This window comes from Lepidochelys olivacea (genome assembly GCF_965140295.1).
Source record: "Lepidochelys olivacea isolate rLepOli2 genome assembly, chromosome: 25".
NCBI classification, from domain to species: Eukaryota; Metazoa; Chordata; order Testudines; family Cheloniidae; genus Lepidochelys; species Lepidochelys olivacea.
In genome coordinates this window covers 18,197,694-18,215,375 of record NC_140435.1, presented here as the reverse complement: position 1 = coordinate 18,215,375, position 17,682 = coordinate 18,197,694, and the positions used below count along the sequence as shown (strand labels likewise).

Here is a 17,682-nt window from a genome sequence, read left to right as displayed (position 1 = left end):
GATTTGCTGCACTCTGGGAGTTCGGGACGACTGGCTTTGGCATGAGGGTTCTGTGGGTCAGCTCATGGGAACGTGACTGTACTGTGCCCACAGGGGGACTTCGGATAAACACTAGACTATGTTACCTTTGGTGGGTGAGTGAAGGGGAAACTGAGGCAGGTGTCCTGGCTGTGCCATGGAGGTACTGAGGGGAAGCTGCCCTACTGCAGGAGGGTTGCTGGTGAGCTTTGGACCTCTCTGTGTTGGTGGGCTGTAGTAGGTGAGCCCTGGGCTGTTGGCTTTGGGTTCATTTGTGTTGCTTTAAGGAAAACTTTGCATTGGAGCATTGACACTGAAGAGAAAACGCATGAAAACGAGCCAGACCCTGCCAAGAGATGCAGAGACAAGCCCCAGCCTTCCCCTGTGGGAGGCACTACTCTCCGGAGTAGCAGGAGCAGGGGAGAGCCAGGCTGTGGGGAAGCCGGGGGTGGGGGTTGTGCCACTATCCAGGTCCCTTGGAGACTCCAAAGCATCACTCTGGGAATCTGCCCCATAGAGACTCTCTGGGACCCCCCTGCCCTCGCCAGCCCCTCATGTGGCAGCTAGCCACCTCCTGCAGCCTTCCCTCCATGCAGAGGGTGAGTGGGCTGGGATAGTATGGGGGGGCTGCCTCCAAGAACTTCTTCCATGTGTCTCCGAGGGTCTCGGATGCCTGGGTCCAGAACCGGTCCTGGCTTTAGTGCTCTGAACAGGCCCTGATCCACCAGCTCTGCAGGGGTTTGTCCGTTCCCGGCTGCTGCTCCGGGAGGGGAGAAGACGACATGAGCGCTGAATTCTCTGCTGGCGTCGCTCTGCCCACTGCAGTGGGAGCATGCTGGGTTGCACCAGCTGAGGATCTGGCCCTGGGAAGCAGTGGCTAGAGACTTTTCCCTTTGAATGTCTCATGGAAGTGCAGAGTGGTTGTTATCTGCAGGGCCTTGCCCAGGGGCCAGGGGAGTGTGCGCTGCACAAACACAGAGGAAAAACACTACCCTGAGTGTAGAGGGAAAACGTTTAGAATCAGACATGTGCAAAGTTTATCCTGGCGCCCGTAACCATAGTATCTGGGCTCCTTCCATGTCCAGAGCAGTAGCCGCGTCCCCTGTGGGCTCCGTGGAGTGTCTGGCTGCTCTCGCTTTCGGGCAGCTCTCTGCTGGGGGGAGGTTTGCGCCTGGCTGCCTTGCTGGCTGTTGTCAGAGGCTCTGTCCTGGGGCTGTCTGGGTGGAAGGATGCTCGTGTCACTCAGGCTCTCCAAGAGGAAGGCTTTGCAGAGACTCTCCGGCTGCCCTGGTTCCCCTCTGGGCATTTGCTCCAAGGCTGGGTCCCCTCTGCTTGGGCCTCAGCTGTCAGGCCTGCTCCCAGGCTTTGTGAGCCACGGCGTCCCAGACCAGCACGTCCCTGATGGTGTCCCAACGGTCTCTGCCATTCTGACCCCCTGTTCCCCCAACTCCAGAGACCCAGCTGGTGTCCGGGTGACTATCTCTGCCCTCAGCCCGCCCCAGACAGCTCCTGAGTCGGGCAGTGGTGGAAGCTCTGCTGTTCCCCACAGACCTCGGTCCTAGGAGCTCCTGGCTGCGCTGCCTGGGGCCCAGGGCTGAGGCTGGAGCGAGGTCTCTGTCCCCGTCCCCGTCCCCGCAGGCTGGTAGCTGGGGCGGGAAGCCAGTGTGTGCAGGCCAGGCCTGAACGTCGTGGCGCAGGGGGAAGCTGCTCCTGCTCCCCCACGCCTGGCCCTGCTGCTGCTGGCCCCTTGGACCCAGGCATGGCCCATTCTCCTGGGGGCTTCTTGTTCCAGGAAGCCCCGTGCAAGTGACTGTGCCCAGAAGAGCAGTGCTGCCCAGCCCAGTAACAGCCCTGGGTGCTCTGTGAACCCCAGCTTGGTAATGGCAGGACCAGAGACCCTGTAGCTGCCCACAGCACATGCCAGGTAAACCATGGCTGGGAAACCCGTTCACAGGATGGACTTCCTGTAGGAGTGTAGGGAGCTGGGTCCTGGGCTAGAAAACCATGCACCATCTGTTCCAGCTGGTACACTCTCAGCTCGCAGCCCCTCAGTCCTGCCCCCCACGCACACCTGGGATCCCTGGCACCATGGTGCCATTTCTTGGCAGGCTGCAGCATTGGGTTTGGGGTGCGGTGGAGCCCCCCAGGGTTTCCAATGCACTGAGGTGCTGTCACAGCCCTGCTCTTGCGAGCCCCATAGCAACAGCTCACAGGGAAGCAGGAGGGCCCTGGGAGAACCTGACCGTGTGGCAATCCTATCTGGGGGGCTGCTATTTGCAGCTAGCACAAAGGGCTGGGGGAGGGCTTGGGCTCTCCTGGTGCCCAAGGTGTCTGTACAGCGCCTAGTGCCTGGGGGGCTGTAGCTGCTCCTCCCAGGGAGCCAAGCAGGGCATCCCCAGCTCCCCACCCAACCAGCTGGCTTCGAGGCCAGCTCAGCCCTTGCTACATGCCCAGCTCCCATCAGGGCCTGCCACAGTGGGGGGCAGTGCAGGGCACAGGGGGGCCGTCCACCTGCATTCTGGCCTGGCTGTGCTGACCTTGCCTCATTGGTGGGAGGGTCCTGTTTCCAGCCCCCCCACTCCACCCCTCCATGGACGCAGCTGGAGCAAGCAGGTGCCCCCGCTCCTCTGCCATCCTGGCTGTCTTTACCCTTGCGCAGAGGTTACCTCGAGCCTGGAGTTCCTGCGCCGTCTGGCTTGTTCTAATCCCCTGCCCCCCGTGGCATTAAGACCCAGCTCTGGTGGAAGCACGCGGTAGTGTTAACCCCCAGGGTGCTGCACAGGAGCTGATGGAGCCAGCAGGGAGGGTGGAGATCTCCGTGCACAGCCCTCTGCCTGGGGTAACCCATCTGGGTGCCCTGCTGGGCTGGGGCTGCTGCCTGGCAGGACTGCAGGAGCCCAAGGGGCCAGTGTGCAGAAAGCTCCCTCCGGTGAGAGGATGAGCAGTGCCCGGCTGTGAGCGTGGGCTGGGCCCTGCCCTGGAGCCAGGATGGACAGACATGGGGAGTTCCGGGCAGGGCCTGACCTGAGCTGGGCTCTTCCCCTCTGGAGACCCACAGGCCATATCCTGAGCCTGTCCAGCTGCTAGCCATGGCCGAGGGGGAGGGGGGGCCGGGTGCCTGGCCGATCCCAGGACACTGTTCCCGGTGTGGATTGTGCTGTCTGTTGCATCCCCAGCTAGCTGAGTGGGCAGGCGTGCCAGCTGTGTCCCACACCAAGTGGGCACACGCTCTGCAGCCTGAGACCTGGGGTAATTCTCTGCCCTGGGGACACTCCCATCTCCACCTATTCAGAGCTGCTGCTCTCCAGCTGGCCCTGCCTCCTCCTGCTCCCTGTGCCAGAACAGGCCGGCCAGGCCCCTCAAGTTCCTGCACTGAGCAGGCTTGGGGGGGCCCCCTTGGGGGCCAGGCAGCCTGGTGGGGGAGCTGGTTAAGTGGGCAGAGCAGGGGCAGTTCTCTGTGGATTTCTCCAGCACTGCGCTCTTCCCCATGGCATGTCTGTCTGCCCAGCGGGACCCTGGTTGGAACCCAGCTCCTGCCGTGGCAAGGAGCAACTCCCTGTGCCAGTTGCTACCAGTCGGTAGGAGGGGGTAATGGCCGTGTCCCGTTCTGAGGGCTGTAGGGCTGAACTGCCTGGCTCCAGCCCTGGCACAAGGAAAGGCTCCCATGGCCATGTGTTGGGTGGACATGCGGGCAGGGGGGCACAGAGGATGGCTTCCATTCCTGGCATGGCCACAGCAGGGAGGCAGGTTCCGTACCCCCCCATGCCACTCCCGACGGGGCTGTGAGGCCAGTGGGAGGCTCCTCCCCCTGTGTGTCTAGATGCCAGCCCCCCGTCCCAGTGCTGGCAGTGCAGGCTGGGCTGAGGGGTCTGAGCCCCCACGTCTCATCACCCCACAGCCTTCACCCCTTAGAACTGGTGCCCTGCCTGCTCCCCGTGGGGGCTGAATGTGCCAGGCCTCTGCCCCTAAGAGCAGAGCAATGCCCCGTGAGCCTGTTGCCCTGTGCACTGGTTGCATCTCTTAGGGATCCCGGGGAGTGGAAGGATGATGTTGCATGGGTGGGGAAGTGGCTGAGTTCCCCCCTCCGTTCATCCCTCTGCCCCCAGCCTTTCCCTCCTCATCCCCCCTCGTGCTCTTTCTCTGCATCGCTTGCCCATTCGCCTCCCACGAGCCCTGGGGCCTCTCCCACGCCGTGGCCTGGGCTGGCTGGGATCACCCCACCCGGCGGGACTCGGACATCACTGTTACCAGTGCTGATGAGGTTTCACTGCCTGCAGCCCCGGGGGACTGAGCCCTGCATGGGACGCTCGTTTATGGCTCCTGGTTTGCCAGGCGGGTACTGTGTGGGAGCCGCCCTGGCTCATCCCTGCCCTGGCTGCCTGGTGAGGGGGTGGGCTTTGCAGCTGGGGGTGGGGGAGGCGCTTCCAGTCCAGGGATTTAATTCTCTGTGCTCTAGGAAAGCTCCATCTGCGCCTCTCATCATCCCTCTTATGTCCTTCCCAGCCCTGTGGATCCTCCCTTGCACATGGGGATCTGGCCGCCTGGGGGAGCAGGGGAACCGTGGGTTCTGGCAAGCCCAGCATGCTGGCCCATCTGAACCAGCTCAGCAGCTGGGCCCTGTCTGGCTCCCCATGTAAACTCAGCAGGGCTGCGGGGGAGGGATCAGCCCCTGCTGCCAGGTGAGGCTTTAACACCCAGCCCTTGTGAGTCTGTATGGACTGGCTGGCCTGGCATGCTGGGGCCACAGGGGGGGAAGGGGGGGTGAAACAAACCTTGCCCCCTTCCCTTCGCTAGTGGTGGGCGAGCCAACGTCCGTGACATCCGAGTGGGTATGGTGAGGAGAAGGAACCAGCTGCGAGAACTGGGGAAGTGGCTTCAGTACTTGTGGGTCACCACTGAACGGGGGCAGCAGTGGGGCAGGGTGAAGGGAGGGAACCAGCCCCACAGCCTGCCCCAGGGAGCCAGGGTTCTGCAGGCAGCCAGATGACAGGGGTAGTGGGTGAGGTGCATGAGGGGGACCGGACATGGGGGAGCACGATGCATATACCCCCTGCTCCGCAAGGCATGTTGGGCTCCCTGCTAGGGCGCATCTCAGCCCAGCCGCACGGTGCCATTGTCTGGGGGGCAGGCAGTGTTGATGCTCTGGATTTTCTTGCATTGTCGCGGCTTTTCAACCTGCTCAGGATGTTCTGAATAATTGATGCTTTGCGGTGCTGGCAAATGGATGGAGAAGCAGGAGCCAGTGGCGGGGCTGTAGCAGCCCCACTCTCCCTTGGACAGCCCTGGCTGGGAATGCATTTAAACCCATCTCCCTGCAAGGAATGCCTGGTGCCCAGGGGTGTTCCCTGTGTCACTTCCAGGGCACCGCATGGCACTGGGGGAGCCATGCTGGTTACAGAGTGAGTGCCCTGACCCCCAGGTGGATCCCTGGGGCACTGCCCCTCCTGTTGCATCTGGGGTTATCCCAAGGCTGGGTTTTTTTCTGAATTTGCCAGTTGCCAGAAAAATAACTTAATCTGCCGGGTTGTTGGTGGGTTTGGTTTTTTTTATTTTCTTTATTTAGGATGGGTCTAAAGATTTGCATTCCCATCACCATTCACTGGGGTAGCAAATGGTAAAAGTTTCTGTGTCCAGCCAAAGATGCTGCAGCGTTCCCACTTCTGCGGCTTGAGATAACAGATCAAAATTGTTGAAAATACAGCAGCTGCCTGCCCACCAACATGCCAGCGCCCCGTGCGGGCGTGAGAGGGTTTGAGTCACGTGAGAGTGGGGGGAGGGGTTTGCGGCATAACCCACAGAGCATGGGGGGTGCAGCAGGCTTGTCTCGTGGGGGGAGTGTGCCTGTCTGTTTGCATTTCGAAGGGGTAACGCCCGCTGCAGCCCCCCATGCTCTGTGGGTTAGGAGTCTGGCACCCCTGGGACTGGCACTGAATGGTCGATTCGGACCATTCCCAACCCTCCCTGCTCCATGGAGCCTGGCATGAGGCCAGAAGAGCTGGGCTGTCTGCTCCAGACACAGGCCCCAGCATCTCAGACTCTCTTCCTGTGGACCTGGAGGGCATGTGGTTCCCCTTGGCTTTAGCAGGGCCTGGCAGGGATGGGCACTTGCCAGACTGAGACTGTGCTTGGTTCTGTGGGTCACAGGGTTCTTGTCTTCCAGCCCCAGTCCAGCCAGTGTGGTGCGGCTGTCGTGTTCCACCCCAGAGGCAACTGCCTGACCCCACTGCCCCCCCCCCACAATGGGAGGCGCTTGCTAAATGCTAGATCTGGGCCTGTGGAGGGGCCTTTGTCTGCATCCCTGTTCATGGCAAGGGGAGAAGGAAACCTCCCCCCATGGGGAATCTGGTGTTTAGGGGCTCCAGGGGGCTTCTGGAAGCACTGGCCACTTATTCCCAGGGCCTGCTCCACACAGCCCCTGTCCTGCATGCGCAGTGCTGTGCCCAGGGGGAGGAGATGGCAGAATTGGACTCCCAGTCCAGATAGCACAGTGGAGCTGACTGAGGGATCAGGGAGGGAGGAGGAGGGGTGCAGGCTCCCTGGGGCTTGGCTGTGTGGGGCATCGGGACAGAACTAACCCAACTGCTCCTGGGATCAAATGCTCTGGCTGGCTCGGCCCCATGGGCTGCATGGGGCCCAGAGAGCTCCTTGCATGGGGCCAGGTCCTGCTGCAGAGCGGGCTGTGGGGGGGAGGCATTCCTGGGACTGAGGCATCTCTCGTCTTGTGCAGGTTGGCGTTGTACGTGTACGAGTACCTGCTGCATGTGGGAGCCCAGAAATCTGCACAGACCTTCCTCTCGGAGGTAAGACCAGGGTGGCTTTGGGGACCCTGCAGAGTCCGGGGTGGGGGCAGCACCCCACCAGCGTGTCAGGGGGATGCTAGGTCCCGTCAGGAGGAGGGTCCCAGCCGCACAGAGTGGCTCTCCCATCGGCTGCTGGAGCTTCCATCTCAGCCCTGCTCATGTCCCATCCTGTGTTCTGGCCAGTGCCGTTTTGGCTCCGCTTGGTTCCATGGGCTGCTAAAGCTTTTGATGGCCCCCTTTGTAGGGGCATCCCCAGCCTGGTGAGGGGCCCCAGGTGCACGGCTCCCAGCTAAGGGGGGCTGGGACACAGGGTCTGCAGCTGGGGCAGGGAGAGGGAAGCCCGAGTGCGGTGGGGATGGGCTGGTGGAGGCTGCGTCACCTGGGTGCTGTCACACCGGGTTCTGTGCTGCTGCAGGACATTGGGCAGCTCTATACCCTGGTGCGCCGGAGTGGGGGGAGGGGAGGGCTCTAGGGCTGGGCCGCTGGGGTGATTCCTCCATGTAAGGCCTTGGGGGCAAGGAGCCGGCTGAGGGGCTTCTCTGCTCTGGGGTGAAGGTGAGGGCCTGATGGAGCAAATGAGGGCTCCACACAGCACATTGCTGAACAAGGGTCCCGGAGCTCTGCTGGAGCCCCTTGATCCTGCCCTGCAGCCCCCATCGCTCTCCTGGATGTGGCTGGCCCAGTGCATGGGCCCCAGGAGGGGGATGCTTGCAGGGACAGCACACCCTGGAGACCATCAGGGAGCTGGAGATGTGCTTGGAGCCCCGACCCCCCCTCCTCCCTGACCCTACGATAACCCCCGCACTGAGTCGCCCATCGCAGGTAGCTTCCTGCGCACCGTGCCCGCAGGCTGGAGTTAAGGGGCCAGCAGATGGGAACGCTGTGGGGGCCAGGGCTGGAACGCTGCAGGGGTTTGTTCCTGCTGATGCTGCATTTCCACCTGGGATCCCCTGTCTGGACATGGCTCGGGTGACCTGCCTTCTCTCTTGCAGATCCGATGGGAGAAGAATATCACGCTGGGGGAGCCCCCAGGGTTCCTGCACTCCTGGTGGTGGTAAGTGCCCTTCCAAGCTTGGGGCGTGGGGGGACTGTGCCCCAGGCTACAGCCATGGGGTGGGCATGCAGATCCCCTGATCAGCTGGGCTCTGCCGGGGAGAGGATGGCCCCTGCCCTCTCCTTGTCAGCGGAACAGGGGAGGGGGCGGTTGTTAGTGGAGGGGGAAGGGCTGTTCCCTCCCTCCCCCAGTTCCTGTCCCTGCTGGCTATTCCCTCTGCTGCTGACACTCATCACCTCGAACCCCATAAAGCTGCTGCTCTGCTTTTCCCATCAGCCTGCAGGAGCAACTGGAATTTATTTTGGGTCCCCCCTGTCCCCTCCGCATCCTGCTTCCCGGAAACACCCCGGCTCCCCCAGTGCTGGGCCCCACCACACCCCCCTCACACATATGGAGACAATTTGGCTGGCCCCAAAAAGGCAGAAAGCACCGTTCCTAGGCAGCCACGGGGCTTCGTCCCGTTTGATCTGGGCCTGATGTACTTCCCCGTGGCAGCCCCATGTTCTGGGACCAGCGGGTTCCTTCCAGGCTCCCATCGCTCAGACGGGAGTGCAAAGGAGATAAGGAGCCGATGTACAAATGGGGCAGGATTTGGTTTGTTCTGCACAGCTCCTCTGTTAAAGCGGGGTAAACTAAGGACTTCAGGAGGAGTTCATGGGTAGGGGTCCATCTCTTCCCTCTCCCAGGATCCTGCCTCACTGGACTGGGTTTGTTTGGAGCCAGGTCTGGTTCTGGGCTGTTCTAATGGCCTGGGCTGGGGGGCACGGAGCTCCCATCCTCGTCCACTGAGCTGTGCACACCCTGTCCCGCCTGTCTGCCCCATGACAAAGTAGCTGCTAGCAGGGGCGGTGACTTATATGGGCCCGTGGTGCCTGGGCTCCAACAATATTCAGGGCCCTGTGGCCCGACTCCACCAATGTGTGGGGCCGGGTCTCTCCCCTGACCCTGCCTGCTGCCCCACCCCATGCCTCCCCCCCACTCCCTCCCAGCATCCCAGCAGTGACAGTGGTGGGGGTGAATGTGCTGCTGGGGGGAGGGGGGTCGCTTCCCCCCCCCAGCAGAGCTCACTGCTGCTGGCAGGGAGAGGGCTGGGGGAGTCCTCCTCTCTGGCCCCAGGGCAGCCTGTCTGCACCCCAAACCCATCCCCAGTCCTGAGCCCCCTCCTGCATCATTAGGAAAAACTTTTTCACTAGGAGGGTGGTGAAACACTGGAATGCGTTGCCTAGGGAGGTGGTGGGAATCTCCTTCCTTAGAAGATTTTAAGGTCAGGCTTGACAAAGCCCTGGCTGGGATGATTTAATTGGGGATGGGTCCTGCTTTTGAGCAGGGGGTTGGACTAGATGACCTCCTGAGGTCCCTTCCAACCCTGATATTCTACGATTCTGTGAACCCCTCATCCCCAGCCCCACACCCCCAACCCTCTGCCCGAGCCCTGAGCCCCCTCCCACAGCCCTCACCCCTACACCCCCTCCCTCAGCACCCCCTCCTACCTCCAAACTCCCTCCCAGAGCCTGCACCCCTCATCCCTTCCTACACCCACACCCCCTGCCCCAGCCTGGAGCCTGCACCCAAACTCTGTCCCAGAGCCTGCACCCCTACCCCCTTCTTCTGCCCCCAGACTCCCTTCCAGAGCCTGCGCCCCAGCCCGGAGCCTCCACCCCAGACCCCCTTCCTCCACCCCAGACTCCCTCCCAGAGCCTTAGGCAAGTAGGGGGCAGAGTTTGCAGGCGGGTTCTGGGCACCACCACAATTTCTACAAACCTGCCACCCCTGGCTGCCAGATGCCCCGTGCCTGGCTCCACCTGGTGCAGCCCAGCTGCCGGGGGCGTGACCCTCGCCTGGCCCCCAGCTGCAGAGAGCTCTCCAGCCCCACCGCTCTGGGCTGGGACCGCCCAACTGCATGGGGCTGGCATGGACTCCTGGGTCTGTGGGGACTGCTGCCCCAGGGCATGCCTGGCAGGGGGTGCTTGTCGAGGTCTGTGGGGGGGAGGGGCTCCTGCTTCCCCCCTCGTGCCCTAGCTGGATGGGGTTATTCCGGGTCCCCTCTGTGCAGCCTAGCCAAGCGGTCTCTTGCTTCAGAGCTTTGCCCCCACCCCATCCTCTGCTTGTGACATCACAATAGTCGCCTTGGCAACCAGCCGTGATGTCACAAAGAGAGGGTGAAGGGCCGGGCAATGGCTGGAGCGCAGGGGGCTGGGTTCTGTTCCTAGCTCCATGCCCTTTGCTCCCAGAGCCGCAGGGGAATAGGGCCCAGCTCCTGGAATGGGACTGCTTGTGTTGGGTACCCACGGGAGATGCCTGGGGGGCGGGGGGCCTCGCCTGCCAGCTGGGCCCCAGGAATCTGAGTGTCCCCCTGCGTGTATGCAAGGTGCTGTAATCTCTGCTCCTGTCCCTGGGAGGGTGAATGCAGCAGACCTGCTCCCAGCCCATGGGACAGACTGGTGAATGGGCCCCAGAGCTGAGGGGAAAGCTGGGGTGCAGTGAGGCTGCCTGACCCACTGCTGCCTTTGTGTTCAGGGTGTCAGTCCACCCCACGGTGCTGTGCCTCCATCCTGGGTGGGTGGGTGAGCCTGCTGAACTCTGGACTCCTCAGCTGTAGCATGTGCCTACCTGTGTGTGGGGGCGGTCCCTGCACTGGGCCGGAGCCCCTGCTCCTGCCGCGGAGGAGGAAGGGGTTCAGGGCTGTTGGGGGGCCGTGATCCCCAGGGCAGGGTGTCCCAGAAGCAGCAGGGGGGATCCCCTAGCGGCTGGGGTTGTGGTGGGGGGGAGAAGGGATGAGGCCGTGGTCCATTCTGCTGCCCAGGGCCGTGGGGGTTGGGCCCCTGAGGTTGGGGGTTTATGGCTGGACGGAGCAGCATTGCTGGTGCCCGGCCTCCTGCAGGGGTCGCTGACGCTGGCCAGACAGGTGCTCCATCGGTTCAGTGCCCGGGGCCCAGCCCCGCTGCCCCCTCTCCCCTGAGCCCAGCCTGGCCCTATGGGCGCCCCTGGAGTGAGCTGAATTTCAGGGCAGGTCCTGGGGGTGGGTGGGGGTGTGAGATGAGATGGTGACATCAGAGCACTCAGCCACTCACCACCTGGCTACCCATAGTATATTTGCATACCATCATCCTATTGGCTGGAAATGCCAGTCGTGGTTGACAGCGATCCGTTTTTAAAGGGGCAGTGCTAGAAATATTCAGGGCTGGTTGAGCGCTGCTGGATCAGCCCTCAGCTTGGCCCAGCGGCTTTGACGACCCCAGCGCAGCCCCTGCATAGCACCAGGCTCAGGGGTCAGTAAATAAAACCAGGCTCGACTGGGGAGAATCGCCGCCAGCCAACACAGGGTGCAGCCAGCAGCAGGGTGGAGGAGTCTCCAAAGGGCCAGCTGCAGCCGGCGTGTGTAACTGGGGCTCCCCGATCTTAGGCACAGTGGCAGGAAGTGCCAGGGCTGACGCCCTGGCCCACAGGGGAAGGGGTCACTCTGGGGGTCATGATAGCCAGGTTCAGTCCCGGCTCGGCCCCAGACTTCCAGTGTGACCTTGGGCAAGACCATCAGCCTCTCTGGGCATCGCCTCCCCGTCTGTACAGTAAGCAGGATAGATCGCTCTGCCCTGTGCTCGTAGAGCCCAGACCCATCCTGCCGATCTAGCTACAGCGCTTAGCAGCAGAGTGTGCCCATGAGTGCCTCTGCCCCACCTTCTCCTGGGGCGCTGGGAGCCAGTGGGGTGCTTGCCCGTCGGGACCTGATGTCTGCGTATTTAGCTGTTTCCAATAAACTATTAGGTGATGGTTTGGTTTTTGCAGGCATGGGTGGGGGAGAGAGATTGGGATTAACCCTTGGGCTGCTGGAGTAGCTCCCCGGAAGGCCTTGCTGGTGCGTTATGCCATGGCCGAGCAGTGGAGCAAGACGTGAGGCTGGTGGCTGCGCGATCTGCATGGCCGGGTGGCTCCCTGGGGCCACACCGGGCTGCCTGCAGAGTGGGAGCAGCCATGGGCGAGGGGGCTGCGGGCTCCCTTGGGGACTCAGAGAGCGCTGAGCCTCTTCCCAACCTCTGGGCTACCCAGAAACGTGGACACCCGCACCTATTCCACCCCGTAGGCCCCTCCTAGGTGCTTGTCAGCCCAGTGCATGAACAAGCCTGTTTGGGCCAGGCTGGGTGCCAGAGGCAGGGTGGTTCTGGCCAGGCCCTGGCCTCCCCTTCTCCGGGATGCTGCAGCCTGATGGAAAGTTCCTGGGATTTCAATTTCAGCTCCAGCTGATGATCTTAGCAACCGTAACCTGGGAAAACACTCTGCGGTGGAGCCTGTGGGCCAAGGGGGAGCCGGGCCAGCCCCAGGGCCTGGAGCAGCCACTGCATCTGGAATGGGATGCTCCCAGCATGCTGGGCCAGGTGCGGATGTGCCCTTGCTCCCCCAAGGGCATGGCTGTTCTCCACTGCCTGCTGCGGGTGATCAGCCATGGGCAGCCCTGACCCCGTGGGTCTGGCCTGACCCCATGGCCGTGGCTGGCACCAGCACAGGATGGGCCTCCGTGGTTCCAGTCCAGCAGCCTCTTGTGCTGCTGGTAACGGGTTCAGATCGGGGCCGTCAGGCTGGTGGTGGAGTGAGTTTGGTGGGTCGTGGCTGAGGGGCTTCAGCCATGATTTTTGTGGCACGAGTGCAACCCCTCATGTGGGCAGGGTGAGCTGGCTGGCACAGGGCCCCTCCCTCTAGCTCAGACACGGGCCTCATTGTCTACCCTGCAGCTCAGCACAACTGGGAGCTGCTGCTTAGGGAGAGCCCGGAGCAGGGGGCTGCGGGTCGGGATCGAGGGGCACCGGCAGAGCTGGGGGAGCCCAGGGCTGGGGGAACGGGGCTGTGGGCTAGGATCGAGGGGCACCGGCGGAGCTGGGGGTTGCCGGCTGGGGGGCGCACAGGGCCTGACTGACGCGCTCTCTCCCCACAGTGTGTTCTGGGACCTGTACTGTGCGGCGCCGGACCGCCGGGAGACATGTGAGCACTCCAGCGAAGCCAAGGCCTTTCATGACTATGTGAGTAACCGCGTCCCCGCCAGCGGCCAGGGCTGTGCTGGAGGCTCCAGGGCGGAGGGCTTGGGGCAGGCCAGTCCCACCGTGCTCTTGGCTGGGCTGTGGGGGGGGGCAGCCTGTGCTGAGTAGCCCCAGGGGACTCAGCTGTGCTGGAGGAGTTGTGGGGCTGCTGCTGTTACTCCCCTGTGCTGGGGGGTGTCGTGTAGCCTGGGGGGTGTGTGCTGTGACAGGGTCGGGGTGTGTGTGGCTGTAGCCGGGGGGGGGCAGCATGCTGTGACAGGGTCGGGGGGGGGGGTGGCGGCTGTAGTGGGGGGAGGGGGCGGTGGTGGCTGTAGCCGGGGGGGCGGGGAGGGCAGCATGCTGTGACAGGGTCAGGGGTGTGTGTGGTGGCGGCTGTAGCGGGGGGGGGCGGTGTGCTGTGACAGGGTTGGGGGGGGTGTGGCTGTAGCCGGGAGGGGGGGGAGCCGGCAGTGTGCTGTGACAGGGTCGGGGCGGTGGTAGTAGCGGGGGGGGGCGGTGTGCTGTGACAGGGTCGGGGATGGTGGTGGCGGCTGTAGTGGGGGGGGGGTGCTGTGACAGGGTCGGGGGGGGTGGTGGCGGCTGTAGTGGGGGGAGGGGGCGGTGGCGGCTGTAGCCGGGGTGGGGGGGAGCCGGCAGCATGCTGTGACAGGGTCGGGGTGTGTGTGGCTGTAGCGGGGGGTGGGGGCAGCATGCTGTGACAGGGTCGGGGGTGGTGGTGGCGGCTGTAGCCGGGGTGGGGGGGAGCCGGCAGCATGCTGTGACAGGGTCGGGGTGTGTGTGGCTGTAGCCGGGGGGGGGAGGGCAGCATGCTGTGACAGGGTCGGGGGGGTGGTGGTGGCGGCTGTGGCTGGGGGGGCAGTGTGCTGTGACAGGGTCGGGGGGGTGGTGGCGGCTGTAGTGGGGGGGGGTTGCTGAAGTCTGGGGGGGCTGTCTGCCCTAGCACGGCCGTGTCTGCTGGCTGGGTGGGTGCTTGTGAGGAGCCTCCTCCTTTCCCTGCCACACTCGGGGCTAGGTGTCGTTGCTGAGCCCTTAGCTCCGGGCCTCGTGTTCTCTGCCCTGACCCCGGCTGGAAGCTGTGTGGGGCCCGGGCAAGGTCCTGCCTGGCACTTCCTGCGTCTCCCGGCAGGGCTCTGGAGCAAGGCGCTGAGCATTGGGCTGCAGACTGGGAACGTCTGGGTTTATCCAGGAAAGCTCTCCAGAGGCCAAGGGGTGCTAGGAAATGGGTGGTGGGGACAGGCCCCCCCCGGGCAGCCACTCTAGGGGTGACCACTCCTGTTTGAGATTGGGGGGGGGGGGAGTTGGACCCTGTATTTTCGGGCCAGGAGGCCCATTGTGACCATCTAGTCTGACCCCCTGCGTAACACGGGCAGAGACCTGCCCCCACCATTCCTAGAGCGGAGCTGTCAGGGAAACAGCCCAGGGATGGAGACTCCTCTCCAGGCCTTGGGGAAATTTGTTCCAGTTGTTAATTACCCTCAAATCCACCCCTTATTCCCAGTCTGAGACTAGGGGGAGGACTGTGACCTGGTGGGGTGGGGAGGTGTCATGCAGCGGTGGCTCTGCCAGGGTCACCATGGCACCCTGCTGGGTAGTTCCTCACACACCCACTGTGATCTCTGACCCCCTGTGGGTGATCCTAGACCCCGGGCCAGGGCAGGCGCCATCTCCACCTGGGGCGTGAGCTGCCATGACCCACTGCCCAGATCCCTCCCACAAATGGCAGGCATGCGTGCTCTCTTTGCACACTCGCCCGTTCATCCAGGCGCAGCAGGGCATAGGTGGTTCAGCACCCACTGGCTGGGGGGTGCCGAGGCGGAGATGTGATGAAGCGGGACTGTTCTTAATGTTTCTTCTGAATATTGTGGGGGTGCCTCAGTTTTCCCTATGCAGTTCTTAAGTATCTAGGGAGTGGGGTAAGGGTGTATGATCATTGCAGAGCCCTAGAGGGCAGGTGTGTGCAGGGGTCTGGACACAGAGAATGGCCGACACCCTGTTTCCTGGCCACTGATGGCCTGGGCCCTTCCCCCCTGCAAGGTGAGAGCTAAAGGGTTGGAGAACAAAGGAATCAGGTGACCTCCTGGCCCGGGAAAGGGGAAAGCCCAGAGGAGGAGGGGCTGGAGGGAGTTTCAGTTTGGGGCTGGCTGGGGACATGGAGTGAAGTGCAGATGTGGTTGTCTGGCTCACTGCCCCCAAAATGGACCCAGCTGAGGGATCCCATTCTCTGTACCTACAAGCTCTGTTTTAGACCATGTTCCTGTCATCTAATAAATCTCTGTTTTACTGGCTGGCTGAGAGTCACGTCTGACTGCGGAGTTGGGGGGTAGAACCCTCTGGCTTCCCCAGGACCCCGCCTGAGCGGACTCGCTGTGGGAAGTGCACGAGGGGCAGTGGATGCTGAATGCTCTGAGGTCAGACCCAGGAAGGTGGAAGCTGTGTGAGCTGTGTGTCCTGCAGACAGGCTGCTCCCAGAGAGGAGACTTCCCCAGAGTCCTGCCTGGCTTCATGGGGAGCAGTTCCAGAGCATCGCCCAGGGACTCCGTGACAACTGGTGGTAGCGGTGGGACGCCCTGGACTCCATGACAGGAGGTCAAGGCTAAGATCTGGAGTGTGTGAGCACCTCTTGTGGGCAGGCGGAGAGCGAGGGTGCCCTCGGGCAAGCATCCTGGGCTGGAGAGTGGCTGCCCCCAGGGCAGGAACTTTCTGCAAGCACCCAGCCCACTGCACTGAGCTGGTCTAACCGGCAGGGCTCTGCGCTGCCCATCTCTGTGCATCTGCAGGAGCAGCCTGGGGTGGAGAGCCCCCAGGGCACCCGCTTCCCCATGCCCGGTGCTCCTGACATAACTGGAGGGCATGAAGTGCTTGCTCTGGATCTAAGCAGCGAGTTGTCTGCAGGAGCTGGGCGTGGGGCTGGAAAGGGGGGAAGCAGCCATGATGCAGGCATTGGAACAGGTTTGCTGTTAACGACGCTGCATCTTTGTGCCGATAGCTTCCTTTCTCCTGTCATTCAGTTTGTGTTTTCAGCTGTATTGTCTCCCTGCTAAATACCCGATTTGCCAGCTGCGGAGACGGGGTGTGTGATGGGAACGTTTGGACAGGTGGCTCATGTGTTTTGACTGCACTCGTGGCTGGTGGCTTGTGGGTGTGTGTGTGTGTGTGTGTGACAACTTCTGCACAGCAAGGGCTGGAGCCTCTTTCCTGGCACCAGCCCCCGTGTGCTGCGGCCAGCTCTGGTGCAGGACAGGGGCAGTGATTTGACCACATGCCCGGGTGAGAAATGTTAACAGGCTGTTGCGGGAGGCTCACTTCTCAGCCCGCCTCCCTCTGCTGGGGAGGCCGCCAGCTTCATGGCCAGACCAGGCCCTTCTCCCCACTGCAGGGCTGACCCCCAGGGAGCCAGCTGTGAGGGAAGCTGCATGGCACGGGCACCCATCCATCAGGGACCCAACTGAGAACCTGCAGACTCATGTCACACAAGCCATTGACTGTTCTTCAGGTGGTGATGGTTCTGTCACTGAAGGGTGGGGTGAGATTGGACCCAGTGACCACAAGGGGAAAGCCCCACCCTGGGGCTGGATCAGAGCCGGTGCCCCCTGGAAGGGAAGGGTCCCATCTCCCATTCCCCACCTCCCACTCCAGCCCCAGCTCCTAGCTAGGATTTGGGCGCTGGGCCATGTTGGCCAGAGGGAGTTGATGTCAGGACTGGATGGGACCCAGGGTTCCTGGCTCCCTGCCCCCTGCACTAAGCCTGGGACGCACACCCTGTGGGAAGTCGTGGTAGGGAGGGGCTGCACCCAACTCCCAGCTCACTGCTGTCCTGGGGCAAGGAGCAGGGAATTGAGGTTCGCTAGGACCCAGCACGCTGACGGGCCTCTGCTCCCCTCCAGGCAGCTCTAGTTACACCAGGGAGGGGGAGCCTGGTGCATCTGGAGCCAGGCCAGGCCGCCCGTTACCAGCTGCAGCCCAGAGCCTGTGAGGTGTCAGTAACAGGGAGCAGGGGGCACAGCTGGGTGTGTTTAGGTGCAGACCCTGAAGGGAGGAGGAGGGGGCTGCATGGGGCCAGCCAGGGGGGCTCTTGCCAATCTCTGTGGGTATTTGCAGGGTGAAACGCTGGAAAGGGGGCGAGTTTGCTTGGCAACACTGCACCCGGCAGCAACTTATGGGTCTGTGCACGATCCAGTGCCCCTCCCCGCACACAGCCTGGCCGCTGCCCCTCAACCCCCACCTGCAGCCCCCTGCTATCCCAGCCTGCACTTCCCTGCAGCCCTGCTGGTGTTTCTCTGTCCTGACCTGGAGCCCCCTTTTTGCTATCCCAGCTGGTGCCCCAGTCCTGTTCTCAGCCTGCAGTAACGCAGGCCCCGTGCTTGGTGCCTGGCTGGCAGCAGCGCAGGAGGCCAGAGCAGTGCCCTTCGTTCCTGATCGCTGGGTGCTGGCAGGGCCCTGGCTGGCTGGGGGCAGGAGGCAGAGACCGGGCTGGGGGTAGAGTGATGGGGGGAGCTGGTGGTCTCCCCTTGGGGCTGGCTGAGGGGCTTTGTGAGTAGCTGGGATGCCCAAGGGCACGGTGAGGGTCTCCCTTCGGCTGGGCCTGGAGCCTGTAAGCAGCCCCTCAGCCAAGCCCCTTCCTAACCAGTCCGAGGCCGTGGGGGGTGGTCCAGGGCCTCCTGCTACCCTCCTCTTTGTGCAGAAGCATCAGCGCCAGCTGTGGGGTGCCTGGCCGAGCCCACGCCTGCTGCCTCGGGCTGTGCAGAGAGAGCAGATGGCAGCGCCCCTCTAGCGCCCCAGGGTG

General features: G+C 63.1%; 1 protein-coding gene across 1 annotated transcript in view; it reads left to right on the top strand.

The window, feature by feature from the left end:
• SSBP4 (single stranded DNA binding protein 4) overlaps positions 1–17,682 on the top strand; it is a 53,592-nt gene that overhangs the window by 4,322 nt on the left and 31,588 nt on the right. Inside the window, exons 2-4 of the mRNA XM_084614780.1 lie at positions 6,746–6,818; positions 7,811–7,872; positions 12,797–12,881. Of these exons, the coding sequence (XP_084470906.1) occupies positions 6,746–6,818; positions 7,811–7,872; positions 12,797–12,881 (220 nt within the window). The remainder of the gene's footprint in view (positions 1–6,745; positions 6,819–7,810; positions 7,873–12,796; positions 12,882–17,682) is intronic.